Source organism: Chanodichthys erythropterus, chromosome 11, assembly GCF_024489055.1.
Source record: "Chanodichthys erythropterus isolate Z2021 chromosome 11, ASM2448905v1, whole genome shotgun sequence".
In the NCBI taxonomy this organism is placed as follows: Eukaryota; Metazoa; Chordata; class Actinopteri; order Cypriniformes; family Xenocyprididae; genus Chanodichthys; species Chanodichthys erythropterus.
In genome coordinates this window covers 33,924,487-33,946,160 of record NC_090231.1, presented here as the reverse complement: position 1 = coordinate 33,946,160, position 21,674 = coordinate 33,924,487, and the positions used below count along the sequence as shown (strand labels likewise).

Below are 21,674 nucleotides of genomic sequence, written 5' to 3'. Positions count from 1 at the left end.
AATATAATCACATGTTGTGTTTATTTCCATCAGGGCCTGAAAAATCAGGTGCAGGTGAAGTTGAACATCGTAAGCTGCCCTCCTGTAACCACAGTTCTCATTAAGAGACCAGACCTCAAGTACCAGCTCGGTTTCAGTGTGCAGAATGGCATTGTGAGTATGGAGGGATAGAGGAACAGGAAGTCTTAAAGGATTAGTCCACTTTTAAATAAACTTTTCCTGATAATTTACTCACCCCCATGTCATCCAAGATGTCCATGTCTTTCTTTCTTCCGTCGAAAAGAAATTAAAGTCTTTGATGAAAACATTGCAGGATTTTTCTCCATATAGTGGACTTCAATGGGCACCAAAGAGTTGAAGGTCAAAATTAGTTTCACTGCAGCTTCAAATTGTTCTACACGATCCCAGACGATAAATAATGGTCTTATCTAGAGAAACAATCACTCATTTTCTAAAAAAAAAAAAAACATTTAATTTTATACATTTTAAGCAGAAATGCTCATCTTGAACTAGCTCTCTTCTTCTTCTCCTCTATAAGAATTGCAACAAGAAGTGTATTACTGCCCTCCACAGGTCAAAGTTTGAACTAATTGTTATATACTATTGAACTAGCATATTGCATATAAAAATTAGTTAAAACTTTGACCTGTGGAGGGCAGTAATACACTTAGCAGTGTCTTAGAATTCTAATAGAGAAGAAGAGAGCTAGTTCAAGATGAGCATTTCTGGTTAAAATGTATACAATTTTATTTTTTTATTTTTTTTAGAAAATCAGCGATGGTTTCTCTAGATAAGACCCTGATTCCTCGTCTGGTATCGTGTAGAACGCTTTGAAGTTGCACTGAAACTAATTTTGACCTTCAACTGTTTGGTGTCCATTGAAGTCCACTATATGGAGAAAAATCCTGGAATGTTTTCATCAAAAACTTTAATTTCTTTTCGACTGAAGAAAGAAAGACATGGACATCTTGGAGTTTATTTAAAAGTGGACTAATCTTTTAAATACAATATTGAAATATTATTGTTACTATTAAGGCCAACTTTTGTTTTGTGCTCCTCAGATCTGTAGTCTAATGCGAGGAGGGATCGCAGAGAGAGGAGGTGTGCGGGTCGGTCATCGTATTATTGAGATAAATGGCCAAAGTGTTGTTGCCACGGCACACGAGAAGATTGTCCAAGCTCTCTCCAATTCTGTCGGCGAGGTGAGAACTATACATTAGGACTGCACTATTTATCGCAATTAAACCGCACGCGATTTGGCAAAGGCTGCGATTATTTTATGCGCAGCTTGTCAGAGCTGTACATCTCTGTGATCAATAGTAAATGCTTCTCCATCTGAAAGCCAGAGGGCGCTCTTGCACAGAAATGCCAAATATGCCCTGCCGCTGAAGAAGATAACATGCGTCATTTCGCTGTAGCTGAATAAACAGAAGATTGAAACACTTTGATTGATTAAACATGACTAATAAACACACGACTGCCTTATTCTGTGTAAGAAGCCACATCATCTCAAAGAAGGATCCTCAACTGTCGAGTGAGTTTGGAGTAAAAACGTTGTTAAATGTTGGACAAGATGTTAATAAATGCTTCTCATGTCTGGAAAGATGTTTGACGCGTGTTGCTTTTTCAAATGTACATTATAAGAGACTCAAACTCGCAGTGCTTTCAGATGGATTAGCATTTGGAGCCTTACTTCATTGAAAAAGTTAATCGCAGCCTTTGTGATTTCATAATTGCACTAAGAATTGTGTTTAAGCGATAATCGCATTTAATCTCAATGTTATTTTTCGTAACGATAAATCGCACAGCCCTACTATACATACGCTACCGTTAAAAAGTTTGTAAGATTTTTTAATGTTTTTGAAAGAAGTCTCTTATTCTCTCCAAGGCTGCATTTATTTGATCAAAAATACAGTAAAACAGTAATATTGATAAATGTTATTACAATTTAAAATAAATGTTTTCTATTTTAATGTAATTTATTCCTGTGATACAAAGCTGAATTTTCAGCATTATTACTCCAGTTTTCAGTGTCACATGATCCTTCAGAAATCATTCTAATATGCTGATTTGGTGCTCAACAAACATTTCTAATTATTATCAGTCGAAAACAGTTGTGTTGCTTATCAAAAGAACAGTATTTATTTGATTTTTTTGTTGTTGTAACAGCATACATGTCTTTACTGTCACTTTTGATCAATTTAATGCATCCTTTCTGAATAAAAGTATCACCTTCTTTAAAAAAAAATGTCTTAACTGACACCAGACCTTTGAATTGTAATGTATATTAAAGCTGCAGTCCGTAACTTTTGGTTAATAAACCGAACTGCATGCGTCTTGTGGAAGAACATTCTCTCTGTTTATGTTTATGACGAGTCATGCAGGTTCTGGACCCGAACCAGTCTAAAATAGTCTGAATCTAAACACTTATTATAAGTGTACCGTAGTGATTCATGATAAGACAAAAACACGGTTTGGACTTATTATGTACTTGCTCATTCTATAATTTTTGCGAATTTTGAACAAAAAGTTAAGGACAGCAGCTTTAAAATATATTTAGTAGAATTATATTATATTATTTTAATGATTTTTTTTGTAGTAAAAAGAACTCTTTCTTTGTCTTGAAACAGATCCACATGAAGACAATGCCAGCTGCCATGTTTAGACTCTTAACTGGTCAGGAGACTCCTATGTATATATGATCTGAGGTGGACTTCAGCTGTGATACACAACCCTGGGCACTGGGACATTTTTGAATGCAGCAATCACCTTTCTCTTTATATGTTCACCAAAAATAACTACCAACACTCTTACTGTCTGCTAACGTTACTTAAGAGATATGGTGTGTCATTTCTGCACAGTGTAGATTCTGTTGATTTGTTATGTCTGCTCACAGGGTGTGTGCATAGTCAGGTGAAGATGAAGATGGAGTCGATGCATCTCAAGTCCTTTCTTCATAATGTAAGGGGGGGGGGGGGCTTTGTACATTTTATTTTGATGCTACTCTTGTTTAATTTATTTACAATTATGTATGTGTGTGGGCATTGTTGGAGAGATGCAAGTTTGTTTTGTAAATATATAATCGTTATATCAAAATCAGAAAGGAATGGAAAAGCCAGAGTGAGAAGTCCAAACAGTAGAAGCCCAAAACATCAAGCCTAGTGACCATTCCAGAATGTTTGTTTCTGTTAATAAGACATTTTCTATTATAAACATAAGATGTTGGACGTAATACTTGATCCGTTTCAGGTGTCATTGAATCTTAAATTCATTAAAATGCGCACTGAACCAGTACATTTCCCCTACATAAAAATAACTGAACTTACTGCAGCAAATAATTATGTCATGATACATTTATACACTATATATATATATATATATATAAAATAAAAATAAAAAAAAAGCTCAAGAAGTACAGGTGTAATCCATACTCATCGTACAGTGAACTTTGTAAGACTGACTAGGATCAGCAGGGACTTTATCAACTGAAGAGAATCGTTCCACATCGCCAGCCTTCATCAATGGATAAATGTCATCTAGCGGGCATTAAAGACTGAGCAAATTTTGAGAGTTGTTTTGTTTTTTGTTTTTTTACATACAAGTGAACAAATCTTTTGTAAAATACCATACAGTATGTAAACAATTTCTGGACTTCTCCCATGCTGTAATAATCAAACATTCTCTTGCCATGCTGTAAATGAATTTTTTTTCTTTTTTCAAACACAAAAACATTGTATGAAATGTAAGAGTTTATTTTTTAAGTGTGCTTTTTTGTGTATGCCCGGCTGCAACTCATTTGAGTCAGTGGTGAATGTAATAGTGTTGTTAATAGTGTGTCCACTTCCTTAAGCAGTATTAGAATGTCTGTACATAAACGTTTAACCTTGTTTAGTACTGTGTCCATGTAGGAATCACTGTTAGTCCCATTTTATCTTTGTGAGGCTTTGGCCTTGGGAAAATAAGAAGACACTGTGACCAAAAGCCTTACCGCTGCGTAAGAAAGCTTTTGAAAATGAATTGTAATAAAAAAAGAGAGATGAAACAACTAATAATACATGAACATGAATACCTGTCTGCATGCATCTTAAAATGACACTATGGCAAAATAACAATAAAGTGTAACATAAGCCCTTCGTGCTGTTTTACCTTTGATTCTCTGGCAAATTTGCTTGGTTTATTTGGGAAATAAAGAATTGCTTAAAGTAATGAAGCCTGAGTGGGTCATACAACCTGGAAGCTTGAGTCAAAATCCATGCCAACCACCTCTAACAGTGGCCAGCTTCCAAAACTTTAAAATAGCTCTATGGCCTCATATTATGGACCTAAAGAGCACAGATTTGATTCTCACAGTTTGGAAATCAGTTCAGCCAGCTCAAATTTCCAGGCTTTGACATAGTCAAGGAAAGAATCCTTTATCTGATCTTAGGGGAGATTAGAGGGACATTAACAAGCTTTATAGCAAGATTGTGAGACAGGATATTCATTAACGTGTGTGTGTGATTAACCGTTCTCCAATTTTGCAGATCACTGCGCCCCCTAGATGTTATATAAAATACACTACAACACTTTCATTAACACTGAATAAAAAAAAAAAAAAAAACACGAGCATAATTAAAATAATATACTGTTTAAAATATACAGTTTAAATTACCTTTTTAAAAACAAAATTACCATAAGTAATTTAGTACCAGCTATAATATATTCAAAAACTCTAAAATTTCAATACTCTTCATGATTCTGTAATGATAAAGGGTTTTATTTAGGAAAATATTTTGCTTAAACTATTCAGTAAAGATCTCCATCCATTGCAAACAGAATTGCTGTATTCCTGTGCTGGATTTCATTGGTTCTGGTCATTCTTGTCACATTTTAACATGACTTTAACTCCAAGCCCCTGGTGTGAGATTTCAAAGGCCTGCACAGCCTGCTCTAGCAGGAAACTCTGGGTGACCTGGGGCTTGACATTCACCTTTTAAGCCAACATAGAAATGTTGGCTTAAAAGCCAAGTTTCTCCACCGGCCAGCTGGAGAAACCATGAGGGATTATGGGTAAAAGTGTAAATAGTATCATAGACACATATAATTAAACTTTTTTTACACATATAATCGCATATAATCAAACTTTTTTCATCTTTTGATCAGCAAAAAGCAGTTGAATGTGAATTATATGTATGTGAAATACTGTATGTGAATATGTCAAACACTGAGCCTTCAACAGTGACTACTGCCCTCCTACAGGTATTCTCTCTATTCCCCTATATATATATATATATATATATATATATATATATATATATATATATATATAGCTGACTCATTTATGTTCCTCAACAGTCTTTTCTGCATCCCGTCGCCACCCTGACTCCTCACTCTCACTACATTGTCCCTGATGCCCCAGTTCTGCCACATATGCACATCAGATCCACAAATGCCCAGAGTGCATCTGAAGTAACACGACTTTAATAAAGATCCAGCAAATATTAATTAATACATATTGAGGTGCTAATCACCATTGGACTGTATATGGAAATATTCACAAAGCTAAACCATTTGGTCCTGTCTCAGGAATCGGATGCTGTTCCTGTTACAGATACAGAAAAGTTTGCAACTATAAATTGCAAGTGCAATCAGAGTTTAAGGGTTGCTAAATCTTCAAAACTAAAATTCATGAAATGTCATGCCAATCTGAGATCTCCTTTAGTGTGCACAACCAAAGAGAGGTTGTCTTTATCCACTTTATTCACATATACACTGTAAGGCCTGCCCAGTCGGCCCAACGACGGTTTCCCATAGTGCGGGGAAGGTTTCTTGCACATTCGCTCTTTTCAGTGTGGCAAAGTAGTTTAATTCTAATTAAACTATTATTTGACTCCATTTTATTATGACCTCGAATTTAGATTGGAATGCCAATTCATTATTGACCATTTATATGGTAATTTATCTAGATATATGATTATTCTATTTAACTCTTTACTTTTATTGTACTCATTCATTCGGTTTTCAGAGTCGCACAGGGTCCTCGCATCGGCTGTTCATTAATATGCGGGTCCATGATCACAAACTCACCAGTCTGGGTCACTAGACGGAGGTAACTGACTATACTATTTAGAAGGCCGCTCTCATGCTTGCTCTATCTAAAAGAATTTTGTTTAGTCCCCATTGATCTGTATACACTTGAATTAAAGTAACACTATCTCTAGTCAGAGGTCATGACCACTACTACAGATAAGTTGACCAATATTACTCTGATAGTAGCTTTGGTTTGGTCATGTCATGATTTTCCATGTACACTTAGCTAGAGTAACATTACATTAAACAGAGGTAAGGCTCAACCTATTTAGGTTGGTCCATCAACATTTTGTTGTCCTAAATGGAATTCCCTTTTTAGCCTTTACAGTCTAAGTACACTTGAACTAATGCCAAGCATTAGCCGGAGCTCTAAAATCACAGCTGGTGTGCCCTATGCTCCACTCAAAAGTAAACGAGTAAAAGATAAATACCTGACATCAGAAAGATACATAATGCTGAGTGTCTGAAGGAAGAATTTCAAATGGTTTGGCGATGTGGGTGGGGATGCTAATTTTGCAATAGAGAGTTCAAATGTTAATTTCCAGAAACGTCCTTTGTCTGCTCGAGGAGTATTCATTCCTCAACAAGACGGCTCGACATTTTCCAGTTTCGCCAGTCTTACAACACATACAGAGCAACTGATAGGTTTTGTTAGCTCCCTCTCATTGGTCGTCATGGGTTGAGTTTGACCAAGTCCAGCTCTTCCTCTGTGGATCTAATGGGTGGAGGGATAGAGTTGTGAGCAGGGTTAGATTGTGACTGGACCTTTTATCTCCACCCATTATGCTGAAAGTACATCCAGAGGAGGAGCTCAATTTGGCTCTTGAATGGCTTATGCGTGCTTTCACTCACACATGCACTGACGTCGCTAACAGCCATGCAACATCTTCTTGTTTTCTCAGTGGGTCATTCAAGTTGATTAAAAATGTGCGCTGTGCTGTCGTGGCTATGAGAACTGTACTTAAAATAATGACACAGACAACTGAAGTTTGGTAAATATTCATTTTTTTTGTGAACAAGATCAAGGTAAGTAAGCTGTAAAAATGACCTGCTATTATTCTAGCATGCCATTTAAAACTGCACTCTGACAATGTTGCGTAAAATTAAATTAGCAAATTTTCATGATTCATAAATTACAAAGAAAATTAAATTATAAATAATTACTGTGAAGAGTAATCACTGAATTCCTATGACTGCTGTACCTGAGACAAGATAGTGAGGTTATTGTCAAAATCAGCTGGGTTAAACAAATGTATTCAAGTGACTGTAGCAGGGCAATAATCAGATGTGGGCCTAGTAGTTGATCTCATGGGTTCTGGTCATTCTTGTCACATTTTAACATAACTTTAACCCCAAGACCCTGACGGGTGGTCTCAAAGGCCTGTACAGCCTGCTCCAGCGGGAAACGGTGGGTGACCAGTGGCTTGACGTTCACCTTCTTAGATGCCAACATAGCAATGGCCACCGGCCAGCTGGAAAAACAATGAGGTATCATAGGTAAAAGTCAAAAAAAGAAACAGTCATAAGTAAATCTCTAGCCCTTGTGATCCTACTTACGTATTACAGTAGCGGAATACACCTCTGATGTCAACTTCTCTGACTGCTGCATTGAGAAGAGGTACGGTGGTCATCTCAGTACCAAGCCCAACCAACACCACCACTCCTCCTGAATGAGTAGCCTAGACAAAAACACGATCATCAGCACAAAAATTAGGTCTAAGTATGATCAATGATTTTAGCATGTCTAAACACTCAAACAAACAGTTGAGTTCTCCAATAATGTGAAAGCAGTATGATTTTTGTCATCAAACTTGCATAGATGGCTGTTTGAATGCTGCTCTGCACTCCAGTGCATTCAATGCTGATTTGAGGCATGCAACCAAGCATTCCCTCCACTTTTTTGGCTATGTCCTGTGGTGCATCCTCTTTCTTCACATGAAGCAGGAAGTCTGCTCCGATCTCTTTAGCCTTGGCAAGCCGATCAGAGGACAAGTCTACAAATACAGATTAAAAATAGATTTTACATGTGCAATTTATACATATAGAATTACTTTTTATACATACTGAATATATACATTACCACTTATTACTACTTGCGAAGCACCCATGGCTTTGGCCGCCAACAAAGAAACTAGTCCAATTGGTCCTTTTTTGATGAAAACAAACATATATTTGAACATAGTCCGCTATAACCAGTCACATATTTAAAAAGTCATGTTATATTAAGATGACATTTCTAAAAATGTTGCATTGATATTAGATATATATTTTACAATGCTGACACACTAGAAAAATTGGCAGAGACCAAGTCAGAGGTCAATACACTGATTGGCTAGTTAATATGTAACAGTTGCATAAATATGTGCAATCATTAGAGATGGCTGACCTGCACCGCAGACAAACACTGAGCTTCCAAGAGTGACTCCTGCCCTCCTGCAGGCATGAATGCCCACTGACAGGGGCTCAATCAGGGCTCCCTCCTCATAAGTCACATTATCGGGAAGTCTGCAGGCACACAGCCATTCATATGATTATTACGCATAGAATGAGAATAGAATAGAGCCATGGACTTATAATTCATCCAGTAATAGTGATCTGACTTGTAGCAGAAGTTAGCACTGTGTTTGTAGTATCTGCACAGGTTTCCATCATCTGGAGGAGTGGCACAGAAGAATATGCTGGGAGAAAGGTTGTAGCGTCCAGATTTAAAAAACTCGTCTACTTCACGAGGAACCCCGGGCTCAACGGCAACTCTGTCTCCTGGGTACAAAAATGAAAGACACAATTAATCCAAGTATAACTGTGAAATTATAACAAATCCAGATCTAACCTGGTTTCAGGTGCATCACAGCAGATCCCACTTTCACCACACGACCAGAGGCTTCATGTCCCAGTATCATGGGCTGTTTCAACACATAGTCCCCGATGCGGCCGTTCTGCCAATAGTGCACGTCTGATCCACAAATGCCCACAGAGTGCATCTGAAGTAGAACATCTGAAGAAAAGTGGATAAATATGAATACTAATATGTTACTCATCATTGCAAAGCATTTGGAAATATTGCTTAGTCACACATCTATACCATTTGGTCCTGGCTCCGGGATCGGACGCTGTTCCTGTCAAAGATGCAGAAAAGTCTGCAATTATTAATTGCAAATGCAAGCAGAGTTCAAGGGTTGCACAATCTTTACCAAAATGCAAGAAATGTCATACCAGTCTGATATCTCCTTTAGAGTGCAGGACCACGGAGAGGTTGTCTTTATCCATTTTATTCACTTACACACGTATAGAACAACTGATAAACTCCAGATAACTCGTGTACTCACTGTTCATACACTTATTATTTGGCTCATGTACGGATAAAGCGCGCTCTCACTCACTCACACGCGCACTGACGCCCCTTGTTTACGGCCATCCCACCTCTTCCTGTTTTCTAAGCAGGTCATTCAAGAACATCAAAACTGCGCAGTCAGAGCACAGTCTGCACAAAAACATGTAACGTTAGAGGAAAGACTAGTTTCTGCATTTTAACATTATTCTTAAAAAGTAAATACATACAATATAACTATAAAATATGGACAGATATTTCCCCCCACTTTTCGTGCGCTTACGCACTCTGTGGGCATCTTGAATCTCACCATTTATTTCCATTCAGCCCCAGTTCCGGAAATGCCGGAAGTTGTCTGTTACTATGGTGATGCGCCTAACCTCTCTATTCAATAGCGTCTGTTTGTGTTTTTGTTAAATGAAATAAAATGAACGGGGATGATATGGTTCTGGAATGTCTCAATAAACAACAGGAGAGTCTGAACATGAGTCACCGGGGTCTAGTTGTTTTGCCACCTGGCATTTCGAGACTCGTTACTTTGAAAAAACTGTTTCTGAACAACAATCAGCTCATTTTACCACCAGACGAGGTAAGCCATATCCCCAAACTTATGTACTGTGTTATACAAAGTAGCTACTACTCACGAATTAATTCGGAGCACATATCATATAATAATGCGTTATTAGGGTGCCTTTTGGTGTCCTGTACATAACTCATTTGCCATGATAAATTAACATAAAAAAGACTATCAAAGGGTGTGTAATATAAAGCTAAGTTTTTATATTCATAACAAAAGCATTACTTTGCTGTTTATATACATTTTCTAGAATTTTTGTTTTGTTTTGTAGTGTTATTGTGCTATGTCCCATGCACTGCTCATTAAATTTGAATAAGAGTAAAATATAGTAAAATAATACATTTATAAAAATTTTGTTTTCCTATTAATATATATATATATATATATATATATATATATATATATATATATATATATATATATATAATATATAAAATAAGAAATTACTCAATTTGAGTGTACTGATCATTTGGTAATAAAATTCATCTCATTCATTTGTAGTTAATATTGCAATTTATACAAATGTAATATTATAATTTATAGAAACATCTGCTGTAGATAATATTTTGTAGTTTATAAATTATTTATTGTTTGTGTTTTGTTATTGTTTGTGAATGTATATCTAGATTTCTTTGTGTGTTTCTCTCTGTTCATGATATGGTGTTTACATGAGGTTTTTAGTTAAAACTGCAGTCCGTAAGTTTCCCTCTTTGTCGCCATCTCTGTTTGAACCCTGAAATTGCAGTTATTTGCAATAACATGCAAAAAAAAAAAAAAAAAAACTGCATCCAAATATCAGTTTTCTCAAAATAAGCAAAAAAATACATGTGCACATTTTATGAAAGCAAACAAATAACCCTGTTTAGGAAAGGGACATCATACCTTTCAGAAAATATAATTTGCATCTTAATATTGCAATGAAAACGTATTTAACAGTAATATATATGTCCACGACAGGGTGGACATACCTTATGGTTTATGCTCTGAAAAATGGCCCATAATTATCTAAAAATATGTGTGGGAGCTCAGCCATATATTTTTTACAGTACTTAAGTGTCTACTATTTATGATAAGACATAAAGCAAATGGGAAATTAAAACATTGTGAGGGTTGAAAGGCACTCTATGGTGATATTGACCCGTATAACATTATTGTAAATCACGTGTTTGCATCCCCGTTAGATTCTGCACCTGGAAAAGCTTGAAGAACTGATCCTGGACAGAAACCAGCTGACCATTCTTCCTAGCAACATTGGATCATTGAAACACCTGACTTACCTGGGTGTAAACCACAACCCATTATCTGTTCTCACAGAAGCAATAGGTGACCTGAGAGAACTGAGAGAGCTCTGGGCTGTTGGATGTGGTCTCATCTCCATACCATTATCTATTGGTAATCTCAGCAAGTTACAGAAACTTGGGCTCCACAATAATAATATTACACACCTGCCTTCAAAATTTGGAGCCCTCAGCAGTTTGCAGTGGTTAAACTTAGCTGATAATAAACTTCAAGACCTCCCAGAAGAGGTTAATCACTTACAGTCTCTGGTCTTCATGAATCTGGACAAGAACTGTTTTTCGCACATCCCTACTGCACTAACAGGTTAGAAACTTCCCACTTATTGAAATGACTACTTATGACATCTACTTTTTCCACTTTTTCTACTTTTAATGTATTTTTACACCGTAAAAACATTGTTCAAAAACATCATACATTGTTAACGTTTAGAAGACTAATAGTTACTATTTCACTCGCTTTATTATTGCAAATGGTTACAAGATGTAAATCTGTTTGTTCTCTTTGGTGCTCATGTGTAATTTTATATCTGTTTCCAGACATGGCAAATCTGCAGATCCTGTCTGTTAAATTTAACAGCATCAGATCACTGGAGGATTACTTAATCCCTGCTTTCAGCAGACTTATAAAACTTGACCTCAGAGAAAATCCTTTAATGGATAGACCACCTCACTGGAAGGTAATTAACCATCAACAGAAAATAAACACAGACACAGTTTGTTTCAAGTATGTACTTTTAATATTACTATTGTTATTCTCTGTAACCTATGTCAAATCACCTCTGTTCACATACAGGGATTGGATTTCATATTGCTGGGTAAAGTGTGATTTACTGAAGAAGCAGATTCATATGAGAAACTGAAAATGAACACCCAGTTGCATTAAATACTTCTGTCAGTGAAACATATGAAACAACGAGAAGTGGATTTACACGAGGCACAATATGCAGTATTACATTTCTTTGTGACAATAAGGAGGTGTCACATTATTAGATATTGAAACATTATGGCCATGGAGGGAGGGAAGAAAATCATAAAGTTCCCCTGAATACTTCTTCATTTGATCGATATGAGCATATCCTGCAAAAGAGACAGAATAAACAGTTTCTAAATGTGAGATAGCATTATAGGTGAAAGTAGGGCGTCAGTTTGATCTGTTAATTAAGTACCTGAGATCATGTTGTTAACAGGATACTGCTGCATCTCACAGCATGAACACACTTTGTTCTGTAATGCAACAGCCTGGTAATCATCCTGGCTAATATATAACATGAACATGAAGATAACATGAGGTTAAACCATGTTTTTATAAAGATAAAGGGCTGTGGTAGTGAAAGTAATACTTGGACCTCAGTTGCGTCTATGTAAGTGAAAAGGAACAATATGACTGTATGGATTTCAAAATAAAATTCACTACAATTAATTTATGCTTTTTTACAAAACCTATATACAATTCAGACATATTTAAAATATTTAAATATTTAGTTAATGCATACCTGTTCTTCTCTCTCACTGGTTGATCTTCAGTCTCATCAGACAGACTGTCTTCAGACACTTCGGTTTTTAATTGTTCTTCACACATCACCTTTAATAATAGATGACAACTGAGAAGCTAGCAAATGACAACATGGAATAGCCAGACATGGGTTTAATGACAGCATGTTCTCCTACCTGTTCATCCTTTTCCCAAATAAACCTTCCAATTACCACTCTCATTTCTAAAGAGAAAAATTGGAACTGTAACCAGGCATGAAGTATTAAATGTAACAATTATTTATATTAGAATTATTCATGTCCTTGATTCTGATTGGTCAATAGCTGTGTTTTATTCAAAATAAAACACGGCTACGACCGCTTCACCCAACGTTTCTGTGTATCACTACACAACACCCTTAGCAACCACTCTTAGCAATGTAAACTGTATGTTCTCAATTGATATTGTTTATTGAAACGTACTGTATTGTGTAGAAGAATGTTGTGAGAAAGAGATCGAGTGAGCGAGTTTATTACCTGCATTCAGATTTAGCATTTTCCTTCAGGTCAGTACTATGTTCATAATAAAAAAATCTGTTTAAATGTCCGCTGCAATATCTTGTCCTTTTAACAGTTAAGGGGTTTTCCCATGACTGACTGCGCTAGTCAAAGCATTTGTCAGTTGCATGTCTTGTTCCGTGTTCAAAACAATTGACCCTTCGCAAAGACCCGCCCCCCTTAGTTACTGTTGCTTTTTCTGACAAGCAGTGGCGCTGTCAGACACGCAGTGAAAAAAACATCGCGGAGCAAAGAGGATACTGACAACAACACGTCGACAGACAAGACAAAGCAGGTTACTTATGGTATTAAACAAAGTCCCAGCTTTCAAACTGTGTAGTTTTTTAAGAAATTCAAACAATAAAAAGCTTTTTGTGGCTCTTTAATGTGTCGTGACCATGGTCGTGACAGATTGCTGTAGCGCCTCAGCTCAAGAGGCTCATAAACCGATCATCTCTTCCTACTAGTTCATGTATAGCATCAAATAAACACAAATGAACATGAGAAGGAATGTTGTTTCAAACGCGGAAAGATGTCAATACACACCATTTTTCAAGTTTAAGTCCACCAAGGTTAATCTTCTAACTACTGACTGCTTTGTCGGACGAAATGGTGGATTCGGCGTTCTGATTGGTTAGAACACTTGTCAATCAAACTCCCTGCTAAGGGTCAATTCAGTCTTTTCAATGTAAAAGTGTTCGCTACTGACTGACACACTTATAAAGACAATCTTTGCCACCATCTAATGGCTAATAATGTAACTTCTGTTGCTGTTTATGGTCAGGTACTATTTTTTTCTGGCAGAAGGAAGGCTTTAGTGAAAGTTACTTCATGAAAGTTGCATTGATACATATTTTTGGCTTTAATATTTGTATTGTGTGGTAACTGTTTTATAAAAGCAATAAGGTACTCAAGGCTATTGCTGTATCATGAATAAGTCACGGCTGAAGGGGTTGCTTCTCGTACCTTATTGCTTATTTATGGTTTACACCTAGCTAGAACATCTCACCATTCTGGATGGAGTCTGGGGGAAGCACATAGTGGCCAATAGGCACAGATTTTACACTCTGGCGAGGTTTACATGCTGACAGGAAATTGCTGTGGAAAACTGTTGCCTGGTTATTTACATAGTCCTCACTGTGATATATCCTAAAAATAAGAAGAAGAAAAAGAAAAAAAAGGAATCAGGTAAAGTTTGTCTTTCAGGCATTTCAGGGGTTTGGGGTACAGTAGATTTGAATTAAATTACTTTATGTAGGCTTGCCACAGATGCGAGTGATAAACAATTTTCTTTGCTTTATATTAAAAAATACACTATCCATGCATACTGTTACTTTTTAAGCTTCTTTTTTAAAAAATGGCCAAGTTACCCTAAAACAAAAATTGCATAATAAACTAAATACACCTTTTAGTGTCTTCAGAAGAGGCATCATCACTGAAGAGGTAATTTGCTGTTTTCCACGAAGAAAGAGCTCCCCCTTCAGAAACTAAAACAATATAACAGGTAATGCACTTCAAGTTCAAACTTCACGTAAGATCAGATGACATATTCCAAAATATTCATTAATAGATTATTTTAGTAGCATATAACCAAATCCTCATCTCACCCCAGAAGCTGGTTACCCCCTGTCCAACACTGCTGGAGAACCACGCGGTTTTGCCTTTAAACATGCTTATGCTGAGGTGTTTATCACTTCAGTTCGCACAGAAACAGTTTGAAGGCCTCGATGTTGCAATAATCCTTCTTCAGGCCTCTACCGTGTGACGATGTTCAAATGAAACTCATTAAAGCATTCCTGAACCAAACGTGGATAGTAAAACAGAAAAGTTCTGAAAGATGAAAACGAGTAAATCAAAACTTTCATAAGCAATAATGGACAACCGTTATTTAGCCGCTAACACACCACGAGCAATGTCCGATTTGTGAACCAGTCGTTCTTTTGAGTCGATCTTTTCACTCGTTCACAAAAACCGTCTGAGCGGTATTTTTTATTAATTAATTAATTAATTAATTAATTAATTAATTTAACTGAACATATATAAGAGCAAATACACACAGTTACAACACAAAAAAGAATTTAACAACAATAATAAAACGGTCTGAGCTGTATTTTTTTTATTCAAGAAACTTTTATTAAAATATGCAAACACCTTCAGGAGAACATTAAAATTAAAAAAAACATTCGTATGTAAAGTCAGATAGGCTATCTAAAGGAAGTATTAATAATCATCATATTTAACGGCTCTGATTTACACACAAGGGACCACGCGATGACGTAATTATGACGTAAAAAATAAGTCAAGCTTCCCATCTCAAAGAAATTCACTAAATATTGAAGTACTAATAATATTACCATTATTAGTATATTGCAACAAAATTATTATTACTACTACTAGTACTACTCTTTGGTACTACTGTTGTTGCAAAAATGATTCCTCGCAGTTTTTTAAGCTTACCCCCCCCCCTCCCCCCCCTCTCTCTCTCTCTCTGAAAGAGCTTGCAGGAGAGCTCGAGAAATGTATTGTAGTGTACTACACAGTGTAGTAGTACAAATTAGTGTAGTACACACTCCTGCCCACAAGATGGTACCAGAACGGCGTAATTCATGAGGATGGAATTCGTGCTCACTCAGGCCTGTAAAAGAAGGGATTGCTGCAATAATCTTGTCTTCCAAATTTCATCAACCGGAGCTGATTCGACTTAATGCTTAAAACTGTTGACCAAGTGTTAAGAATCAAGCACTTGTTATTGATCGTGTTCGGTTGTTCAGGTTGGTTCTTAATTACATGTCAACTATGTTTTAGGTAAGCTGAAGTTCTTTGTTTTTTGTTGCTGACAGTTTATGTGGGCACACATTATTTTACACATTAATTTAATTGTACTACGAAAGATATAGGGCCTACTAAAGTTAAACGCATTTAATCTGTACTATATTTAATAATTCCTGTCATATCTTGACAGCCAGTTTATTTCATACTGCAAATGTAAGACATGGCCAAAATATATTGAGCCAAAGTGGTCTACATATCTCCATTTGTATCCACAGAACAGAGAAAGACGGTGTCTGACCTTGTGAAGACTGTTTGTAAAAATATGGTGATAGTGCACCATAAATCAAAAATTGTTCAAAATGCATGCTGTTCTCATTCAAAAACAGGTCTTGATTTTGTGGTGATCTAAACATGTTTTGAGGAATGCATCACGTGGATTAGTAACCTATACAAGCTTTTGTTAGAGATATTGTGGAAGTGTCTGTCATTCTGTGTTTTATATCATCATGAGGTTTGCCCACAGGTCAGTGATTTATGGGGAGTTGGCTGCTGTTGGCACCCATTGAAGCTAAATTGCTTCCTGTTTTAGTGGACAGTACTGTCATGTAGTCTTGTGTTTTATGTTTCCAGGAGGCCATTAAAAAGGCAATGGTACAGTAGAAGGATGGTGTTTTATTTGCTGGGTAATTGTGGATTCCTGCTGAGATGAGATGCCTCTGTCACAAAGGTTACAATAGGGTCGCACATGTGCAAAGACAGTAAGAGTGTTGCTGCTTTTAATAATATATTCTCTGAGTTTTCAGGAGTTTTTTATTGTGTTAAAAGTAACTATCAAAAGCTTGCTTATTTTGTCAAAGGAGCCAAATACATAGGCTACTATTTGATACTACACTCAGTATCAGGTTTCTCAGTGATGCAGTGAAGAACCATTTTGGATTCCCCAAAAAAGCTTTTATTGAACAGTTCTTAAAATAATATTTTTTTCTTAGTGTGAAGAACATTTTAAGCATTTAAAGAACATTTTTTTCCCACTATAAACAGCCTTGTGTGGAATGAAAAGGTTCCTTGGATATACATGGATATACATAGATGCCAAAAAAAAAACCTTTATTTTTTTAGAGTGTACATATCTTAAACGTTTGGAGAAAACATTGATGGTACCACTGCTGATGGTATACCCCTCCTAAATACAAAGCTTATATTTGGTGTCCCATAGTAGTGAAATGTGTGTCTGTGTGTGTGTGTGTGTCTGTGTGTCTGGGTCTGTGTGTCTGTGTCTGTGTGTGTACTGGTATTCCCTACATTATGGCATACCAGTGTGTGTGTGTGTGTGTGTGTGTGTGTGTGTATAAAAATATATACTCAAAAGTTTGCGGTTGGTAAGATTTAATGTTTTTGAAAGAAGTCTCTCATGTTCAACAAGGCTGTATTTATTTAATAAAAAAGTAATACTGTAAAATATTACAATTTCAGAATATTTTTTTTTTATTTTAAAGTCGGCATGAAATGAAAGTTTACATTATGATGTATATCTGTGTAAAATGGCTCCTCGAACGATACTGATAACATTGATTATATAGCTACTATTAACAGTAATTGCATATTCAGCAAAAAGGACAAACTATCCCAATTATAGCAATGTAAAAAATCAAAAGTTGAAAACTTAAAAGTTTAAGGCAACAAACTTCAGCAGATTTTTGTTTTCTCAACTTGTTTTTGTAGGTGATTTTTGAGTTTTCTCAACTTTTTGTTGTATAAACTGAATACAAGAAGTTGAGAAAACTCAACCTGCTGAAGTTTGTTGCCTTAAACTTTTAAGTTTTCCCAACTTTTGATTTTTACAATGTGGTTCAATGCTCATATTTGTGATATAACACAGCATTTTCATAATCTGAGTTGTTTATACAGACAGAACATCAAATCATCATCTGGTGTTTCTACTGGCAGAGAGAGCAGACAGTGTAGGTTTTTCTTCATAGTTTGCATGTACTGTATTTATGGATATTTTTCATCGTAGTGACATTACATTATAGTTAAGTAGCAGTTTTAAACTCAAGGCATAATCTAGAAAGCCTTTATATAGATTTTATTAAGTAGTCTATTCTTGGCTGAGAGAGACAAAAGTACAGCCATTAAAGCAAAACTACTTTCTTTTCTTTTAATTGACTGACAACACACTGACAGCAAAATCTAAAATTAGAGAGAGGAAGATCTATTTAAATAACTAAAATATAACTTCATAATATCACCCTCGTACAGTCTGATTTTCAGCTTTGTTCAAGCTGCGTGGGTTTTGAATGGGAAACAAACTTTTACAAGCGGTGCAAAGAACACTTTGTTGAGACTATGCATAAAACATTACAAGCATATACAAGTGGACAGACAGAGAGATTTACAGATGTGCTGAATTTAAACAGATTTCAGCTTGCAAGATATGGCAGCTATGTTTCCCCTCATGCTGTTTAAATGGAGAGATGAACATTTGAAGATCCCAGAGTAACAAATTATGTTATGAATGTAGTGATTGCTATAAAGGTTATATCATTGAGGGATCTCATAATATTCTGTTCTTTTTTATTGTTTTGTTGGATTAAGCAAGTCATTATTATAACATGGTTTCAGTGATTAATACTGAAAATTGTTACGTGCAATAAGATTCAGAAAAGGAAAGCATGCACTACCATAGAAGCATCATAATTGATACATATTCTAATGTTTTTGTGAAAATTAAGTTTATAAGCATTCATTGTTAATAAGCATTGTTTTCTTGGCATCTGACAATAGCATTGATAGGAAGGATTAATGTAGAATAGACAGGTCAAAAGGTGAGCTCTGGAGTAGTTTTATAATGGCTATGTAGATGGCCTAGAGAGTATTTGCCATCATATATATTTTTGGGTGAGACCATAACCTGTTTGAATACCAGCATTCATATGGTCAATTGATATTTTTTATTCATTTATTTTTTCATCAGATACAAACAACAACTTCTTAGAACAATCAGAACAACCTCTCAACTAGGAATGAAGGTCTGGCAGATACAAATAAGATGATAATTATTTTCATGTTGTGGTTGATAAATGGGTGATATAATACTGTAAATCCACACTATTTTGTTAACAAAAGTTTACTTTTTTTTTTTTTTTTTTTTATTATATATGCACATGACGACGACAACAACAACAACAACATGCTTACCAGTGAAGTTAGATAGTGCTTTTAAATCTTTGTCATTATCTATTTCAGTAATCTTTATCTTAAAATTGGCAGAAACCATTAAACATCCAATATTGGCAGATAAATGCCCAATAATTGTCTGTAAAAATTAAAAATGAATTTATTTAATAAATTCACATTAACACACACACACACACACACACACACACACACACACACACACACACACACACAGATTTGTTTTGCTATCACATTCCATAGGCGTAATCATTTTTATACTTATACCCTACTCCTAACCTACCCATCACAGAAAACATTCAGCATTTTCACATTTTTAATAAAACATTGTTTAGTAAGTTTTTAAAGCTATTTTAGATATAAGGACTCATAAAATGTCCTCATATTCACACTGTGCACTCTCTCTCTCTCTCTCTCTTGCTGGCCACTTTATTAGGTACACCTGTTCTACAGCTCATTAATGCAAATATCTTATCAGCCAATCACATGACAGCTACTCAATGCATTTAGGCATGTAGACATACAGTGCGTTCTAAACAGATACTGTATATCGCACTCCAAAGGGTACTCCGGAGTGAAAACAATAATGGCCGCCACATTGAAGGGTTGTTCCAAACCGAAGTGCTCAAAACTGGCCACTTCAAAGGGCCCTTCGGAATGAAGGATTTTGAAGAGCACAACTGATGGACACTTCAGGCATCCATGATCCTTTGCACAGGGAAGTTGTTTGACGTCACAGAATGGGTACGGGGGGCTCGGAGTTTGATTTTACCTATGTATAGTACTTTTCTATACTACTGTAATATTTATACGAGTTAGATTTGGTACATTATTATGGTCAAAATGATATTGTACTTCAACAGAAATACTTAACTGCTCCTTGTATCTGTCTATTTAAATGTTTCAAATACATAGACACAATATACATTATATTTAATGTAAATAAATAAACTGACGTTAAACAAAATGCGTGTTGTTAACCAGCATACAAATGTTTGACAAAGGCGCTTCCTTGATTGTCTCGTTAAGATGACGCTGAAGTGCGTTCCAAAAGATTTTTTTTTTTTTTTTTGACCCCTACACCCTTCATCCCTTTGAAGCTCCCGGAGGGTAAACCCTTTGAAGGGATTAGGGCATAGGGGTGAGCCCTTCCGAATGGAATGCAGTGATAGTCAGGATGATCTGCTGAAGTTCAAACTGAGCATAAAAATAAGGAAGAAAATTGATTTAAGTGTCTTTGAAAGTGGCATGGTTGTTGATGCCAGACTAGCTGGTCTGAGTATTTCAGAAACTGCTGATCTGCTGGGATTTTTGTGCACAACCATCTCTAGAGTTGAATGGTCTGAAAAAGAGAAAATATCAATACAATTTATTTTTGCTGTGTATAAAACATACAATACACTTGATTATTCATATATGTAATTATGCACTACTTTAATGACAAGACGGTGATATAAAATAGTAAAGAATTCCACTAATAGCAGCATTTGTTCTCCTCTCCGCCGTGTTTAATGTTCATGGCATGCCCATCTCAGGAACTTTGGTATCAAAATTATCCCTGAACTTCCCAGTGGTAAATACGACTTGAGAGGGTGTTCATGTCCAATTTTTATTAACTAGGAAACTCGTATTTACGCTAATTCCAATAGCTTGTGAAGGCAGCATAAGAACAGGAAACTTGGGCTACTTCTGATGGCTACTTCCAGCAGGATAACGTGCCAAGTCAAAAAGCTTAAATCATGTCAAACTGGTCTCAAACATGACAACGAGTTAACTATACTCAAATGGCCTCCACAGTCACCAGATCTCAATCCAATAGAGCACCATTGGGATTTGCTGGAACTGGAGATTCACATCATGTATGTGCAGCCGACATATCTGCAACAAACTTGCAGCTATACTGTAGTGCCCACCAAGATCACATTACATGTTACTACAGTACATTACATTACTGTCCATAATAGAGCCCACACATGCTTATTGGATTGGCAGAGCCATCCACATGGACAGATGAAAGCCGAGAGGATGATGGGGTGTGTGGGGGATTAGTGTGCGGATGTCCTGTGAGCTCTAATTAGGCCAGTTTAGCTCTGCAGCACCAGAACCTTCTGCACTGCTCAGCGGTGAGATCCACAACCAAGCTTTAACCAAAAAAAAAAAAAAAAAGGTTCAGATTTTAGCCATGTTGCTTTTGCTACATGGCCTGTCCTATTCTCTTTGTTAGTTCATCACCAGAGTAGGGTGTCGGTCTGTAAATGGCACAACCACTCTCTGAATGTGGATTTTATTGTTTGTTTGGTGTGATAAAGTAGATATTATCATTCTGTATTAGCTAGCATTTTCAGCTGCGCTTTATATGAGTAGGCCAACAGCCTTTTTGTTTCAAATGTAAATCCAGTGTCTTGTC

General features: G+C 36.1%; 3 protein-coding genes and 1 long non-coding RNA gene across 4 annotated transcripts in view; 2 read left to right on the top strand and 2 right to left on the bottom strand.

Annotated features, from left to right (window-relative positions):
- Window positions 1-2,885, top strand: part of apba2b (amyloid beta (A4) precursor protein-binding, family A, member 2b) — a 100,141-nt gene extending 97,256 nt beyond the window's left edge. The window contains exons 13-15 of the mRNA XM_067400805.1: window positions 34-153; window positions 1,062-1,202; window positions 2,631-2,885. Coding sequence (XP_067256906.1) covers window positions 34-153; window positions 1,062-1,202; window positions 2,631-2,702 — 333 coding nt within the window. The 3' untranslated portion in view covers window positions 2,703-2,885. The remainder of the gene's footprint in view (window positions 1-33; window positions 154-1,061; window positions 1,203-2,630) is intronic.
- Window positions 2,886-7,062: 4,177 nt separating this feature from the next.
- Window positions 7,063-9,508, bottom strand: sord (sorbitol dehydrogenase). The gene is made up of 9 exons (XM_067400804.1): window positions 9,283-9,508; window positions 9,152-9,185; window positions 8,900-9,064; window positions 8,670-8,829; window positions 8,456-8,574; window positions 8,150-8,215; window positions 7,885-8,063; window positions 7,627-7,748; window positions 7,063-7,541 (listed from the first exon to the last, which is right to left on the bottom strand). The coding sequence occupies exons 1-9, from the start codon at window positions 9,334-9,336 to the stop codon at window positions 7,376-7,378; spliced, it is 1,065 nt and encodes a 354-aa protein (XP_067256905.1). The 5' UTR covers window positions 9,337-9,508; the 3' UTR covers window positions 7,063-7,375.
- Window positions 9,509-11,469: 1,961 nt separating this feature from the next.
- Window positions 11,470-12,186, top strand: LOC137030626 (uncharacterized). The gene is made up of 3 exons (XR_010896442.1): window positions 11,470-11,576; window positions 11,810-11,949; window positions 12,066-12,186. It is a non-coding gene; the product is annotated as an uncharacterized lncRNA (long non-coding RNA).
- terb2 (telomere repeat binding bouquet formation protein 2) lies at window positions 12,036-15,190 on the bottom strand. Its single transcript, XM_067401042.1, has 7 exons — window positions 14,908-15,190; window positions 14,706-14,787; window positions 14,310-14,449; window positions 12,941-12,987; window positions 12,766-12,854; window positions 12,439-12,527; window positions 12,036-12,349 (listed from the first exon to the last, which is right to left on the bottom strand). Exons 1-7 carry the CDS (start codon window positions 14,969-14,971, stop codon window positions 12,222-12,224), a joined length of 639 nt encoding a protein of 212 aa, XP_067257143.1. The 5' UTR covers window positions 14,972-15,190; the 3' UTR covers window positions 12,036-12,221.
- Between the last annotated feature and the right edge of the window lie 6,484 nt (window positions 15,191-21,674).